Source organism: Fonsecaea monophora (assembly GCF_001642475.1).
Source record: "Fonsecaea monophora strain CBS 269.37 chromosome Unknown Scaff11, whole genome shotgun sequence".
Taxonomy (NCBI): Eukaryota; Fungi; Ascomycota; class Eurotiomycetes; order Chaetothyriales; family Herpotrichiellaceae; genus Fonsecaea; species Fonsecaea monophora.
The window spans coordinates 363,368-379,738 of record NW_019173942.1 but is presented as its reverse complement, the minus strand read 5'-3'; the positions used below and the strand labels follow the sequence as shown (position 1 = coordinate 379,738).

Sequence of the window (16,371 nt, the reverse complement as noted above, 5' to 3'; positions counted from 1 at the left end):
ATGCTCTGAGAGAACGGTCCGAGGGCCGTCAAGTGGAGGCCGTGTCGGCGATGTCATATGCGATCCTCGACCGGTCTCATCGGCGACATATGTGATGCTAGCAGAGCGACCAGTCACAACTGAAAGCGGCGTTCGAAGCCCCCAAGCAGACCCAGAGGGATTGTTAGATTCCACAGCTGAGAGCGCTGCCATGCCGGAATAGAATTTGAGGTTTTGATATTGTCCACTCACAGGGAAGTTTCATCACGGAGTCAACATTAGTACAAGACGTTTATGGCCCCGTTGCCCTCGGATGGGCAGCATCCGGAGTAGGTTTGTTGTAGAGCTGCAACCCGGATCGACCTCATACCGAGCTGTTCTCACCTCTACCAAGGGATGACAAGGGGTAACAAGGTTGACCTGGGTGCTCCGCCGTCAATGCCACGGGGAGATGCTGCTCCCCGTCACATATGGCCCTTTTGGAACAGGACAACTCGTGACTGGAATTCATGAAAGAGCTAGCCTGAAAAAAGCAACTGTTCGTGCCAAAAGGGCCGGGCTGAGGTTGAGCAAGGGATTCATATACCCGATGAACGATATAGAAACTTAGATAACTCGGGCGAAGGATAGCCTTGTGGTCGAGGGCCATAGAGAGAAGTAGTCATTGGCTAGCTTCTGCCGCCGGTCGGCCACCCCGATGACTTACCTAAATGAGCTCAAAGGCCGATATCTTTCAAAGAGAGATAGTAATGGTCGTTGACCGCCCAGTCTGTCTTCGATGAGATGATGTTCAGTCACCGGAAGAGTCGGGGAGGCCGCATCAAAAGTCAGGCCGCGAGGTTACTATAGCGGTTGCGATTCCCGCGCAGAACTAGCCGGAGTAAGGATAACCGTCGCGGGGAGTTACTGATCAGAGGAAGCGAGGACGATTATCGACACGCATCAGGCAAAGAAAAATCCCGAATTGGAAATCGGGATCGAACGGTGCTAGTCTAAACAGGGTTTAGCGGGCCTGATGAGGGAGCGTTTCTATTTTTACTTCCCACGTTGTCGGAGAATTCCCCACGGATCAACACACTGGTAGGTAAGTGGTATCCTGGGCTCTCTGATCTGAGATATCTCCTGTTGACAAGTGGGGTGTCAGGCCAGGCGGGTCTAGAACATCGAATAGTCGATTGACTGACAAAAGGGACACGGGGTTATGAGAGTCTGCCTCGCAAGTCTATCACAAAATCTGCCTGATTCGGAGTGAGCGTGCTGAGGAAGACAATAGGCCAGTCGGAACAAAGGTTAATCCAGTCCCGGCCCGCTGCGCCCCGCCCAGCCGCAGTTGGGAACATTGGGAATATCGGTGAGGAGTCAGTCATCACATGTGCAACAATATTGAGGGGAAGGGAACTTGTGGTGGTTGTCATCACTGTCGTCACCAAATGCTCGTCGCCCAGAGAGACATGCATGGTCCATTCGTCATGTGGGTTTGCTGAGAGCACGGAACATCATGGATCCGGTATCGTCCATTCGAGGTATTAACATCGCGTGTGGAGACTGTCCATGTGCTCATTCCTTTTCTTAGATAGACTTGTACTTGTGGTTGGATATACGGGAGGTGAGGTGACCAAGTTCGCACGTTACTAGCTCGCCAATGCATGGTTGCCTTTTGCAATACAGGAAGGTGCGTGGACCAGATTGTCTGTGACTCTGATACTCGCGTATCGCATAGTAGTCTTGCACCCCTTCCCCTTTGGAAGCACGTCATGGAAACAACGGATCCTGGTTCAATTGCCGTCTGCTGTTGCATTTCCCTTTCTTTAGTCTGGTCGCCTACACGGGCGAGAAATGACCAGTATGATCCATGTACTCGGTACAGATCACTCGAAGCAAGTGTAACGGGATACCTACCCAGATACTACCGCATGAACGACGCGATAATGAGGACAGTGATTGGATGAGGGGGACCGGAAGGGACACTTTCCTCGTCCAAAAGGAGAATTTCCCTCCTTCCCTGAACTGCGCCTTGGTGTGTGATGGGTGGGAATGTGTTTGTGCGGGAACGGGTGCGCAGAGGGCAAACGATGATTCGACAGCCAAGATGATCTAGTGCGTTCATAGCCTAGCCTCTCCAAACTACCTCTTTTTCCACCCAAAGTGTGAGCACTAGCACCATCAACTCCCCACTCAAGCTACACCGTTGGCCTATCCTAACACTCAGCTATCCGTGCTAATGCATGTCTTTGCAGCCTTAGCCAGCCCTAAAAGCCACGCCGCACGTCTTTCCATCGACTCACATCGTTGAATTTAGCACACCAACCCAAAGATTCTGGCGACCGACTTTCCCCTTCGCTTGTTCACTGCCCACTGAGAAGTGTAACATGACGCCTCCCGCGCCCTTTGTGCCATCTGAATGGTTCCATACCCTTGCTTGGCCTTCCTCGTGTCAGGGACGGCAAACGGGACAGGGACAGGGACAAGGGGGGCAATGCAAAGCCCAGGGCTCACCCTTCACGAGGATAAGGCCACAAGGCCATCAGGATCTCCCAGTGGCTGCCTGAGGCTGCGGACTCCATTTTTTTCCCACACTGGGCTTTTTTTTTTTTCAAAAGTCCATTTCCTAGTAGAATCCGTCAGCCCTACGAGCATGGCTGGGTCAGGGGGGGAAAGGTGGAATACGATGACCCAAGACCTCTAGGGACCTTTGGTCGCCTGTTTCCCTCTCCCTTCTTTCGGTCATGCGTTGAATGGATCCCCCCATCATCCCACAGGCGAATCTCGCAGCCCACTTGCTACTACTACTACTACTGCTACTGTACGAGTACGGTGAGTGTAGACTTAGCATCAGCCCCCAAATTTACCTCATCGCGGTCAGGAACCCTGGGATCTGTCACATCCGTCCAAAGGGTTCACTGATCGTGTACCACCACTCTAACCCGTTTCCTCGTCAGGCCCATCTACGTGGGTCGCTGGCTTCTTACACCATACACATTACCACACACCACATCCCAGAAAGATATATATCTCTTTTCTCATCCCCCCCTTCAGAGGTGTCGAATATTTCATTCCCATCACACATCAACACACACATTCCTTCATAAGCAAAAAACCCATTTCTCATTATTTTCTTAATCTCTTTCCTTTGTCCGCGCATTGCCAGAGTTTCCAGTTCAACACACACACACACACGCACACCTACACAGCCAAACCCAGATTTGAGGTATACACCATACTTTCCTTATTTCTGTTTTTTTCTTTTCAGTCGTCCTGAAGTACAACTACAACACCAGTCCCATCGACAAAAAGCAGAAACCAAAAGCCCAAGCCCCATCTCATCTATTTCCTTGTTGTCTTTTGTCTCTTTATCTATTGGATTGCGCGCCACTTGTCTGCGACACCCATACATTATCGCAGAGCCCAGCGCCCTCGACCAGACTTCATTTCAAGCCCCAAATCTCAAAGCAACCATTTATTTCCTCGTGTTTTTCATCCCAACCACACTCGCGATCACAATGGCTCTCGGACGAGGCGGATACAACACCCCGGCTGCTCCCCAAAAAGGTCGCGGGGGTTACAACAGACAGGGCCGTGGAGGATACAACAGGATCCCCGTCGTCCAAGGTCGCGGTGGATACAATCGACAGCAGGCTGCCCAAGGTCGTGGCGGATACAACTGAACCGTCCCGGTGATTCCCATTCCGCCGAAACGACGACCCCATATCAGGAACCGTGTTCCATCGCTCCACCCATTCCTTCGACATGTGACGCTTGACTTGCGTGATCCCGGCTTCGATCACTTTCCACTCTTTCGACATTGTCCCAGCTCTTGACGAGCATGTGATTCTCTCTCGACGGCTTCATTTTCCCACGCAGAACCTGTACAACACAAAAAGCTCAGCAATCTGCACATATCCGTCATCGACACTTAGCGGCATTTCTCGGAGTTTTTTTCTTTTTTTTTCTCGATTTGGTATATCATCCCACCACTTTTTGCTCGGGCAGCATAATTGGGAAGCATAATTCGGAAACAAGGCGCAGGACCGCCAAAATTGTTTGACGACATTCAGGAGTTTCAGGCACATATGGGATATTAATGGAATTCAGGAAGGGGCTTTGCTTAGGGGGCAGTTCTTGGCATTGGGTGTTTTTCTTTTTTGCAGTCTTTCTTTTGGATATAGTCCCACATTCTTTTGGAGACTTGGAAGGGAATAGGGAGCTTGAATGGGCACAGCTAGCCCAAAGTATGGACCAACAGGACGGATTCGAGGCCAGACGAAGCCCCAGAATTTATGCAGACAGATCGGGAGATAGATACCCCAGAACCAAAGTGTGACCACGAAATGTCATTGTTTTGAACCTTCAAGACCCTTTTCGGACAGCGATTGCCCATTGGAAAGGAAAACTAACCGCAATAAACAGTCACTGAGAGAAGAAAATGGTCACTCACTTTTCGAAGACAACTCCAAGGATGTCCTCCACATCACCGGATCCTCCCTTGCCCGTGATTTTGGCGAGGCAGTCGGCGGCGAAACGGAGATGTTCCGCTGCAGTCACGATATCGACTGCACCATCCGTATCCCCATTTCCAACGACCTGTGCTATATTTGGAGCAACAAGGTCATTGTGGCGATCAGTGCGGTAATCAGTGGCAGAATCAGGCGAATCGGAGAATTCCGGGGTATCTATCTGCAGGTGAGATTGCGGCCGTGACTGGCTCTGGGCAAGGAAGTCCTCGAGATGATGTAAGCACTGCGAGAGGTACGTGGTCTGCCGATGCGTGACTGAAAGGGACGTGGTCCAGTAGGACTGCGCTTCTGCCGCAGTCAGTTGCGCTTCCGCAATGTCTTCGCTGGCTGACGGTGTCGTCAACTCCATGAATGAGCTGGTTAGTTGTTTGAGGAATGCTTGGATCCCACCTGGATCGGAGCCGACCACGTTGCTTGTCGCATCTTTGCAGGATACCAAGCAAATCCGTCGTTCAGGGACAGTTGGGAATATCTGATGGATCCGTGTCTGCAAGGCTATCATGCCTTCTTGTTTTGGATCATCATGCATGCCGAGCAGGTCAATCTTATTTAGAACAACGAGAATAATCTTGCCGGCAGCATCGCATTGTTGCACAGCCTCAAGTACTTCTCCGTTGACAGGGACTTGCGGGTTCCCATCTTTATCCATTTCGACGGGCAATAGAACCAGAACAACGTCCGATTGTAATGCCCGCTCCCGTGCTCGACGGATGCCTTCGAGTTCCACGGCGCCGACAAGTTGCTGCTGCTGCTGCTCTCCGACAGTGCCAGTGGCGCGGAGTCCGGCCATGTCACCAAGTCTGCATAGCCAACCATTGAGATCGATCGACACGTCAACAATGTCTCGAGTGGTCCCTTCTTCGGCGCTGACGATTGCAGCCTCTCGGCCAACGATCTGGTTGAGCAAGGAACTCTTGCCCGCGTTTGGTGCCCCCAGGAAAGCTACGTTGATGCCATTGCGCAGTAGTTCCCCTTTTGAGGCATTCCGAAGGTGAAGCTCAATTTGTCTCTTCAGTGCTTGGACCTGCTTCGAGATCGAGGCCACAAACTCGATTGGCGACTCGTCGAAATGTTGGTCCTCCGAGAAGTCGATCAGAGCCTCTAGCTCCCCTCGAGCATATAGCAACATGGTACGCCATTCTTCGTATCTTTTCGCGAGTCCGCCATCTGCGCCGCTGACAGCTAATCGCCGTTGTTGTTCGGTCTCGGCTGCGAGGCTCTCGCCCAGGGCTTCAGCCTGGGTGAGATCCAATCTTCCATTGTAGAATGCCCATTTTGTGAACTCGCCAGGTTCGGCATGTCTCACTGTTCCTTCTCTTCCGTGCATCAAGTGCCCACATCTCGCTATGGCGGCCAACACCGAGCGAACAATGGCAGGGCCACCGTGGACGTGGAACTCCAGTACATCCTCGCCGGTCACCGTGTTGGGCGCAGGGAAGTAAAGGACCAATGAGCCAGTATCAAGGACTCGGGGATCTGAGGATCGTGCGGTTTCGGGATCGTAGAGCTTTCGTAACGCCGCGGTGCGAGGTCTAGGGAGTCCGCGATTCGGGCAGAGCTGTTGATAAATCTGCAAACATGCCGGGCCGGAGATGCGGATAACGGCTATAGCAGCTCGGCCTGAGGCAGTAGATAGTGCATATATTGTATCGGAGGTCGTATGCTGGCTTGCTCGCGTAGACCATTCTTCTAAATCAGGGACTGGCGCAGAGGACGACCGGCCGCGTTGGAGCGGCTGAGATGAACTCCAGCGCAGGGCGTTCAACCCACGTGGCTGAGCGAGACATCTTCGGAAGACGGAGGAGAAAAGGTAGTTTCTACTCAAGCTTCGGAATCCTATGCGATATAGCATTCGAACAGCTTCGTCTTTGAATATGTGATGCGAACGACAATCACGCGGGATTGTGAGGGTGAGAAGGACAATGGAGAGGCTTGGCAAGGGGCTGCTCGCTCCGCGCCATATCATTCAGGAAACGGCTGATGGATATCTACGCATACACGGGTTTTCGACATCACCAGGTGTAGATACAATCAGAACAATCTCTACATAATTGGGTCGTCATTCTTTTTATTACATACACAGACACCCTATCTCGCCGTCATCCAGGACAAGTCAAAAAAATTGGGACGCCGTGATACGATCTGACAATGAAGCTAACCAAACACAACAACACATGACCAATGCCCCTGCTCGAGCTTCCCCAACTGTTGTGCTAATTCGTTGCAATGGCTGTGCTTGTAGAGGTAATTTGAAGGGGCCGTAGGGGGTGGTGTCGAATCGAGGTCATGCACTAGTTCCTGTGAGACGTTAGCATTCGCGCAGTGGAATGGATGATTGACTGACAATAAGCCAAGGGTCAAATCGCCATGAATTTTGGCCTTCAGTTGGACTTCAATGTCTAGGTTAAGATCGAGTCTTAATCTCAATTGTTCGTTGGTCTCGCCGTCACCTTCTTCTCCCTCCCCTTCCTTGCCGCCTTTGCTGTGCAGCAGTCCTCCAAGAGCTTCGTGGGGCTTGCTCAAGGTTTTGCCGACAGTGTCGTTCACGAGGTTTCCGGCGCCGTCAACGACGCCATTCACCGTGTCGCCGACCTCATCAACTGCATCAAGGGGCCCGCCGCCTCCGCCGAGAAGGCCGCCCTTCCCTTGCTGCTGTGTTTGGGCCTGGGCCTTGCCTCTATTCCGGTTTCGGTTCCGTCGTCCGCCTTTCTGGGAGACGTCGCTTCGATATGCGCTGTCAACCTCACTGGGGGGTTCGCTCGAGTCTCGACCGCGACCCCGGCTCCCTCGTCGAGAACCGGAGCGGGCAGATGCTGATGCTGATGTCTGCGGATCCATCTTTGGTTGTGGTGTTGGAGATTCTTCTGGTCCGTCTGCGTCGCCTTCGCCGTCTGCTTTTTCACCGTTGGCTTGACCTTTCTGGCCTAGCTTTTTGGGCTTTCGTCTCTCTTCAGACTTCTTGGAGGAAGCGTTTGCTCCGATGTTTGCAGCTCCTGAGGCAGAGCCAGCAGCGTCGAGGTTTCCGCCAATTTGGGTTTCTTCAGTGCTCTTCGTCTCTTGTTCGGACGACATGGTGGGAAATTGAGAAGGAAGATGTGCAAGGAAGGATGATGATGAAGAGAAGGACAGGGACAAAAAGAGGGCCTCGACGTATGACGACCAGGACTATTGTCCGGGGGAGAGAATCAAGGTTGACCACACCGCTGTCAATTGTAGTTTCAACCCCACACAAGACGTCAGGACGTAGACGACTTGAGTAGTGACCTACATCGCGTGTGCCTCTACACGCACGCTCATGACGTCGAACGTTGCTGCTTTTGAGGGAGGGGGTGTGTGTAACGCCACAGATCGGCGACAGAGTCAGCAAAGGGGGCTTGGGGAACAGGGTTTGGCATGTGCAAAAGGCCAGGGCCGCCAGGTGGCCGCAAGTTGGCTGGCCAATAATTGCAAAGAAGGATCACGGTGCCAGCACTGTGGCTGTTGTGGGCAGGGATCATGGCAGGATACTTGAGAGAGGCGTAAATACAAATGAGGAAACGCACGGACCGCGTTGACTACAGACCTATCCTCAATCGACGACATTGATGTCACACTGTGCATGGAGATGATCTCTTTACAGACCGGAGCATGTTCGTGGTTGTAGTGGCAGAGCAAGGCTTGTCAGATGCCTTTCGGGCCGTTAGTGGTTCTGCCCTCAGCCATAACGGGCCAATCTTTGCCTCCCAGGAGTTGTGAAGTTTGTGCAATAACAAGGCTACTACTTCATACTTTTGTCATTGCTGGAGAGGGGAAAGGTGTTGGTTGCTGATCGAGGGAGACGGATTGAACGAGTCGAACAGCCTTTGCGTCATCCTGCAGCGGGCATCGTGGAGATGGTGGGGCGCCACACCAGCGCCACAGGTCGGCCCCGCCACCACGTTACGCCTTGGCTTGTCTGCGACCAATGATACGTGCTGGCGCCACATGTCATTGGACCCGCTAACCGGGATTCTTCCAAGTATCGAATTCCTAGCTGGGCCTGATCAATGCGCATCTTCTGCCCAAAATCTTGGTCAAGAGTACAGATCGATCTTCATTTGGGACGTCTGCATCTTCGATCATGGTGCACGCAATCCCGCTGCTTCAAGCACGGAAACGCAAGCTCTGAGGTAGGTCGACCCAGAACCGGTCTGGGGAAAATCAGACCCTGGTCACGATGATGTCGTTGTTGCAGCCTCCTTCCCCGAATGCCTTTTTCCGACCTCGTTCTCCCTCGTTTCAACACCAACCCTGCTCACCGTACCAGTTTCCTTCTGGCTCTAATCTCAATCTCTCCCTCTTGAACACCCACCCTTTCCTCTTTCCATATCTGCTAAAAGTCCCTCCTTTCCTTTCCGTGACTTGTCTCCCTCTTCCATCTCCTTGCGGTCACTATGTCGGAGCCACAGCAAACACCTACACCAGAGAATACGCCTGGGGGAAAGAAGCCGAGTCGGCCGGGGCTAGAACGCAGCAACTCTGATCAGTCGACGACGAGCGCGGACGACCAGGGTTACGAATCACGCTCCAGATCTCAGTCCCGACGACGGAGACGACAGAATCAACGACAGAGGCAAGCCCAATCCCGAGCTCAGGCGGGAAATGCTTCTGCAAAATCCATGGCGTCAATCGACGAAGGGCCAGAACCCCAGCAGCAGCAGCAGCAAGTCGCAAGACGGGCACAGCCGACACAAGCTCACCCAAGTGAACAGCAGCAAAATCCGCAGTGGCTGCAAAACCCCGATCCTGTAAGTACCTGCTGAGGCCCAGGGCATCTTTCCAAACGAGTTTGTGTTCTTAAGGCTCACAACATTGGCAGCGGGATATCACAGAGTTCCAACCGTTCGAACGGATCAAGCCGCCTTCGCAATCCATGGCGGGCCCAGTAACATACGCACGCATGATCCGTGGGGAAATCCCATGGCGAGGTCCTCCACCGTCTCAGCCCCTAGAAACTGCACGACCCATCGATGCAAAGGATAGCAGCGGGAAAGATCCTATGGACCAAGAGTACGTATCTCAAAACACCATGTTACGGGTGAAAACATGTCCACAGGACTAACGCGGAAGTATAGTGGCTTGAAGCTCCGATTGGAATTGAACCTCGACATTGAAATTGAGCTCAAGGCCAGCATCCACGGTGACCTGACATTGGCACTACTGTGAGTTTGATCCCCCAAACCCCGATTGTATGGACAATTTGGTCCTAAAGGCTAACGAAGGAATTGATCGTCAGGGCTTGATTTATCGCTGCCAAAAGTCAAGCTGCCCAAACCCAAGCTTCCCAAGTTGTTACCGAAAGTCCCCAAACTACCAAAGTTACCGAAACTACCAAAGCTCCCCGAATTGCCCGACGCCGGAGGCCTTGCCAGGTTATGACGGAAAATGGGAGAAAAATGAGAACTAATGATTTGTTGGAGCAAGCTGCTTTTTTTTTTCATCTCGTCGATCAACCATAAATGTTATGCCAGAATTTAGTCAGGACAAGGGCGTTGGAGAGACCATGGCACATCTGATTCCTCGCTGTACCTCTAAATGTACCACACCTAAAAACCCATTTTGCGATCTCTTATCTCATCAACTCAGTCATTGAAAGCGTTCGCCCTGACCCTGACCCTTCCAGAACTGAATCGGGCTGCCAGGGCTCTTGCTCTCAGGCTCATCGTGAATAGCGGTGTCAAATTCTCCGAACTCTCCTCTCGCACGCTTGACCACTCTCTCAATTCCGTCCATTCCCATCTTCAGCTGTTCCATCTTGGGACCATAGCTAATACGAACGAAGTGATGGCAAGGACTATCGAAGAGATCGCGCCGCTTGGCTGGGTTGAGGTCGAAGAAGATTCCCGGGACTACGATGGTTCGCTCTTGGAGCTGCCGTCATCCGTTAGCCAGTAAGAACTAGGACAGATATTACAGCAATGGTTTTGCAAGACGGGAAACAGTGTCCAAGCAAGCAGGGATCATACCAGTGCATCAAAGAATGACAGTCCGTTAGAGATGTCAAGCGGGCTGTTCTTTGGCAAGGGAGGTTCCAGCGACGCCAAATCCAACCATATGTAAAAGGTCGACTGCGGAATGTTCTGGTCGCCCCATCTGAATCCGATCTCTTCGAGTCTCTTCAGGACGTAGTCTCGCTTCATCTTGAAGTGACTTTGAAGGGCTTTCATTTCAGCCTTGACTTTCGCTTTTGGTACATACATGTTAGTGATGTCGTAGAACACGTTCATGACGAAAGGCTAAGCCTATATTTTCGTTTCGGTCATCAGATCAGGTAAACTCACGAGGGTCGAGCATCGGAACGGCAGCCTCTTGAAATGGTACATTGCAGCCAACATCGAGATAGCTTCCACTTGAGCCGAGCGCCTTGATGAATTCCTTCGGACCAACAATCCAAGCGACGCGCCAGCCTCTGATTTTGACATTAGCACTCGAAGGTGGTTTTGGGAATGGTAGAGCATTGTAGCCTTCAAGCCTAGTACAGGTTCTCGGGAGACTTACGGGAGTCTGAAGCGTTTTGTGAGACCGTCAATTAAGATCACGTCGTCCCGATCAACGTCAATCTGTCAACCACTTGTGAATAAATTTCTTGTCATCAACATCGACCTTATGTCAAAGGTGGTACTTACAACATTAGACGCAGCAGAGATGGTGCTCCCATCGCAGTTGGAGTCGTATCTGATGTCCGTCAGCGAGAAAGATTCATTTTCGGAAAAGACCGAATTTCAAGGAGCAATGCATTCTCAATGCAAGCGCGGGATTCAAGCCATCATTACCTGTAACCAGCGTAAAACTCATCAAAGATCAATGTTGCTCTGTCCCGGCAAATATCTTGGATCAGGGCGAGCTCTTCAGGAACCAAAGCATGGCCAGTTGGGTTACGAGGATTTGAGGTTAAGATGACACTGGTACCGCGCGCCAGCTCGTCGGCGATTTTGTCGGCATGGCTAGGTCATTGTTAGATTCAGATGACTCCTGTAAGATATGGACTCCTGTTTCCCGCAGACTTACATATGGTACCCGTCAGCAGCAGAGAGAGGCGTGGGTATAGCAACAAAGTTGCGAAATAGCGACAACATCTGTGAAGGACCGTTAACTCGTGCTGCATGGATTCGACTTCATTCCGACATCGTTACCTCGTTGTAGGCCGTATAATCGGGAATAAAAAAGCCGAGATACGCATTGCCCAATACAGCAGCGATTCTGATCAAACCTGCTCTTCCTCCTGGTACAATGCACACATTCTCCCACGAGTACTGGCTCTCTTTGCCCTGGCGGTAGTTGTCATCTTCGCGTACCCTCAGATTAGCATCAGTGCAGAATTGATTGAGAGAAGGTGTCTGCGCATCATAGCCTTGAACTGACGAGGCCTGGAGGGGGAACGTACTATATAACTTTGCAACGGCGGCTCGAAGAGGCTTGATGCCAGCCGTTGGCCCATATTCTCGTCCATGGTTGGTCAATGGGATCGAAGTTGGGCGAGGAAAACAGCCGTCCTGCGGTCATGTCATATCAGTACCTGAGCAAGCCTAATTCATTGTCGTTGCTGATAGGGATGGCCGACAAGATGTTGAATGGCACTCACAATATCATCGTCGACTTCAGGCGCACCTTGACCTAGATTGGCCCACTTCTGCGGTTCTTCGAGAAAGCCATGGCGCGCTGCTTGCTCAGTGGTCCTTTCTCGACGTCAGACATTAACTTGTGGAGAAAGAGGATCGCGGTCACTCACCATATGACACCAGTCGAAGCTCTTGAGCTGTCAAGCGCGGCATGTGGCTTGTGACTTGGGTGGTCCCGGAGGGTTCGGTGCGGAGCAGAGACGTTTTCATCTTCAGGATGGATGGAGAAGCGGCGACCATCTTGGCTCGCGTGCAGGGCCGACCTGAGGGTCGAAACTCGTCTTGCTGTAAAGCTCATTGTTGGCTCAGCGGGACTTGGACTTGCTTGGCTCTGTGGCTACGGGGGCCCTGGGGGCTCAGAAGGTGGTGGAGGAGAGGGGCAGGGAAAATCCGTTTGTGGCTAGATATCCAAGATATTACACTGTCATGCCCATTAGTTAAACGAAGGCCTAGAGAGAGCTTGACAAACACTAGGATAGGTACGCTGTTGGTAGAGAATTCGGGACCTTCTTTTTGGAAGTGAGCCGTGAGAGTGGGAGTGCATTTCGCAATGGGAAAAGAAAGGAGCGAAAGTTGTCAATGTCAATAACAGTGCCAGTGCCCACGCAGCGTGCAGCGTCATCGTCTCCTGGCTGGATTCAAAATGCCTTGATTGTCTGGCTAATTTTTCCTTCGGGCGCAACGTGTCCGTCTAAACACATCACCAACTGGTTTCGCAAAGGCAATACTTGACCATTATTCGACAAGTACCAAGTGGCACTCCTTCTAGGGCTTGCTCAGGTCATCCCGCACCCACCATTGACTCCTTTAGGAACAACATTCAGCCCTCTGTCGCCAACCGTTCAATGGCAATATGAACTTCTCGTTAACATTCTCTCAAACAACACTTTGTTCCCAAGGCAGTGTGGCAGTTTGAACACTCCATAGATCCTAGGTGTGCCCCGCCTTTGAACATGAATGCTGACTGTGACCAGCTACTCGGAACTGTTACATATTCTGCCCAATGGAACGAGGGAGTTTCGACAGCTCGGTGGATGCCGAGATTCAGCCAATAATGGAGATGTCCTCAGTTTATCGGCTGGTCACAGGGCGGTAGGGTCAGTCATCGAAGAAAGATATCGTGAATGCATACTCAAAGATGACTCTCGATTGAGACAACCAACCTGACGCCTTTGTTTGCAGCCTGCGCAATAGTCATCTTTGTCGTGAGCAGGAGGTCAATCTACGCTACTGATTTCTCTCCACCATGGGACCGACGCTCCGTGACACCCTCATTTCTTTCAGAAAGGGATACGCGGCCGCGAACCCCAAGTCTCGTCAATACCATGAGGAGGCCTGCAAATACATGCCAGGCGGGAATACGCGGACAGTGCTACACTTGGATCCCTTTCCGTTGACCATCGACCATGGACACGAGTGTTACTTGACAACCGTCGATGGGAGGCGCTATACCGATTTCCTGGGCGAGTATACTGCAGGCATATACGGACACAACCATCCTGTGATAAGACAGGCGATAGAGGACGCAGTGCAGGGTGGCTGGAATTATGGAGGTTGTAACAAGCAGGAGCCGGAACTGGCAAAAATCGTATGCGAGCGATTTCCTGCAATCGAGCTGGTCAGGTTTGTCAACTCGGGCACAGAAGCCAATATGATGGCACTTGCTACTGCACTGGCTTTCACTGGAAAGAAGAAGATCCTCATGTTTAATAAAGGTAAGGCCTGCGCTCTTCCACATCGGAGCCTTTTTTTGACTGCTTTCAACTCCAGGATATCACGGATCGACAATTTCAGGACGAACTGCCTCGAACAAACCATCCATCAACCTCCCACACGACTTCATCGTCGGCACATACAACGACGCCCAAGGCACTGAATCGCTCATCAAATCTCTGCCCAAGGATTCACTCGCCGCGATTTTACTAGAACCCATGCTCGGGTCTGGGGGTTGTTACCTCGCAAGCAGCGAATTCCTGTCCACGCTCCGCCGTCTGGCGACCGACCACGGGGCGCTCCTGATTTTCGACGAAGTCATGACTTCGCGTCTTCACTACCACGGCCTTGGTAGCCAGACGGGCGTCACACCAGACCTGATGACACTCGGCAAGTGGGTCGGCGGTGGAATGAGCTTTGGAGCATTTGGGGGCAGGAGGGACATTATGCAAATGTATGATCCGCGCGACGGCGCACTTCAGCACCCAGGCACCTACAATAACAACTGCTTCACGATGAGTGCTGGTGTGGCGGGCTGCAAACTCTTGGATCAAGAGAGGATCAATGAGTTGAACGCGCTGGGCGACGGCATGAGGATGGCGATTGAGACTGTACTGTCTAACCACGACGTCTTGCAAGGATGCACGATCCCATCTAGCCCAGTGACAGACGACATGCACACTGCAGACCACCCGCAGCGGCCGCCGAAGATGTTCGTCAAGGGCAAGGGAAGTCTCTTGACCATCCAATTCGCGGGTCCCGCGGCCGCTGACTTCCAGGAGCTCTTCTATTTCTGGATGCTGGAGCGAGGCTTCTACATTGCCCCTAGGGGATTTATCGCGCTCAACATCATGCTAACGGAGTCAAGTGTAACCAGCTTTGTGGACGCTCTTGACCTTTTTGCCGCGAAGTGGCACCATGAATTGTTATGGTGAATGAATGGGATGGAGTCTTTGTGGATAACGTCCTCAAGAGCCAGCCTATACATGTTATATTCCCCCATCACGTATGCATGGCACTTGGTACGCAGGAAAGGGGCGGCTACGAAGAAGGACAACATCTGCCATGTGCCGCCATTCAAGAAGCATGAGGCTACCGCGTGTAGAAATCTCAATATCAATCACGACTACTTGAAGACTTCCCTGACTTTTCCCATTCCCTACTCTCCCACCCCATCATCATACCAGTTGGAACGTTCTGTCTGGGTACCTTGTGCCACTATCACACAGCAGCCATCTCTGTGTCCAAAGGGGGACTTGTGAGCACCTCCGGTGAATTCCGCCTGGGTCAACAGGACTAGCTCGATACCTGAATTCTCGCAAATTGACAAAGTAAAGAGGGCAAAAAACAGGCTGTCGATTTCTGCAGGAATCACGGGCGTCCAACACGCCACGCTGACGAGGCGGGCGCCCGTCAAACTTCCCAAATTATGAAGAAATAAAGCTTTTCACCAGTCGACAAAGGCACAGGCTCAACATGCCTCGAATTCGCGAGGCGGCTGACACTGGCTCGTGCAGATGTCGTGGATCGACGAAGCTTCTCAGCCTCTCTCACTTTTACAGGATAGACAATCCTGGTGCATAGTTTGGACACCTACCTCCCTACGCTGAAACACACTTCCTCAGATAAACATCGTAGATCGACGGAGCCTTTCAACCTTTGTCGCTTTTGCAGGATACACGATCCCACTGCATTGTTTGGACAACTCCCTCCCTTCACTAACACCTCTCGATGTAGACATTGTAGATCGACGGAGCCTCTCGACTTGTGTCGCTTTTGAAGGATGTCAGCTGTCTGACCGCGCACCATCCCATTATGAGACTTTTCTCACCCATCGAAAAAGCTAAATATCAACTCATCTCGATTTCGCATCGAAGAGACAATCGTCTTGACAACATGTCCGTGGACACCACCTGCTTCATGAGTCCCAAGACACCTCAACTTGAGTATCCATCTCCTGTGGATCGACAAAGGTGATGGAACAACATGCTTCATTTTCCGCACAGGTAGACAAAAGCAGAGCCCCTGAGAGTCAGGGGCACCGAAATGAAGAAATAAACAGACTTTCAATTCCGTAAGATGAAGATAGTCTGGCTGGCGTCCCAGCCTTGTAGACGAGGGACAAGATCAAAGAGTCAAAGACTGAACGAGCATGTTGCTCAAGCAAGATCAGACCTGCTGGGAGTGAGTCTGCGAGCCAACAAAGGTGGGATGGACAACATGCTTCAATTTCGCGAGGAGACAACAGCATGCACCTGTGTTATGTACAACCCCCCTGTGCCGTCCAGGTGTCCGTCCTCACAAAAAAAATTCAAGAAAGGAAGGGAGGGATGGATTTTACGAATCGACAAAGGCACTCTGAGCGCGAGCTGGATTTCGGTAGGCCAGAAGACGACGAGCTCTCTTATCGCTGCCTCTGCCTCCATCGATGCTTCTAGCTGAAGCTAACTGGAGGGATGAGATCCCTGATTGAGGCCTTGATAGATCTATGTCAGTAGATGATGGATTAGCGTCGCTATCGCTGTTGC

The 16,371-nt window shown here is 51.8% G+C and overlaps 4 protein-coding genes across 4 annotated transcripts; 2 read left to right on the top strand and 2 right to left on the bottom strand.

The window, feature by feature from the left end:
• Nucleotides 1–4,410: 4,410 nt before the first annotated feature.
• Nucleotides 4,411–7,565, bottom strand: AYO21_02576 (tRNA modification GTPase TrmE; the record flags this gene model as incomplete). The annotated part of the gene is made up of 2 exons (XM_022652554.1): nt 4,411–6,113; nt 6,653–7,565. 2 exons carry the CDS (start codon nt 7,563–7,565, stop codon nt 4,411–4,413), a joined length of 2,616 nt encoding a protein of 871 aa, XP_022515242.1.
• Nucleotides 7,566–8,905: 1,340 nt separating this feature from the next.
• AYO21_02575 (hypothetical protein) lies at nt 8,906–9,677 on the top strand (the record flags this gene model as incomplete). Its single annotated transcript, XM_022652553.1, has 3 exons — nt 8,906–9,259; nt 9,331–9,521; nt 9,587–9,677. The coding sequence occupies 3 exons, from the start codon at nt 8,906–8,908 to the stop codon at nt 9,675–9,677; spliced, it is 636 nt and encodes a 211-aa protein (XP_022515241.1).
• Nucleotides 9,678–10,097: 420 nt separating this feature from the next.
• On the bottom strand, nt 10,098–12,428 carry AYO21_02574 (hypothetical protein; the record flags this gene model as incomplete). Its single annotated transcript, XM_022652552.1, has 10 exons — nt 10,098–10,382; nt 10,478–10,695; nt 10,793–10,920; nt 11,010–11,071; nt 11,138–11,186; nt 11,285–11,455; nt 11,520–11,587; nt 11,645–12,004; nt 12,094–12,187; nt 12,241–12,428. 10 exons carry the CDS (start codon nt 12,426–12,428, stop codon nt 10,098–10,100), a joined length of 1,623 nt encoding a protein of 540 aa, XP_022515240.1.
• A 948-nt stretch (nt 12,429–13,376) lies between these two features.
• On the top strand, nt 13,377–14,778 carry AYO21_02573 (hypothetical protein; the record flags this gene model as incomplete). Its single annotated transcript, XM_022652551.1, has 2 exons — nt 13,377–13,845; nt 13,901–14,778. 2 exons carry the CDS (start codon nt 13,377–13,379, stop codon nt 14,776–14,778), a joined length of 1,347 nt encoding a protein of 448 aa, XP_022515239.1.
• Nucleotides 14,779–16,371: the final 1,593 nt, after the last annotated feature.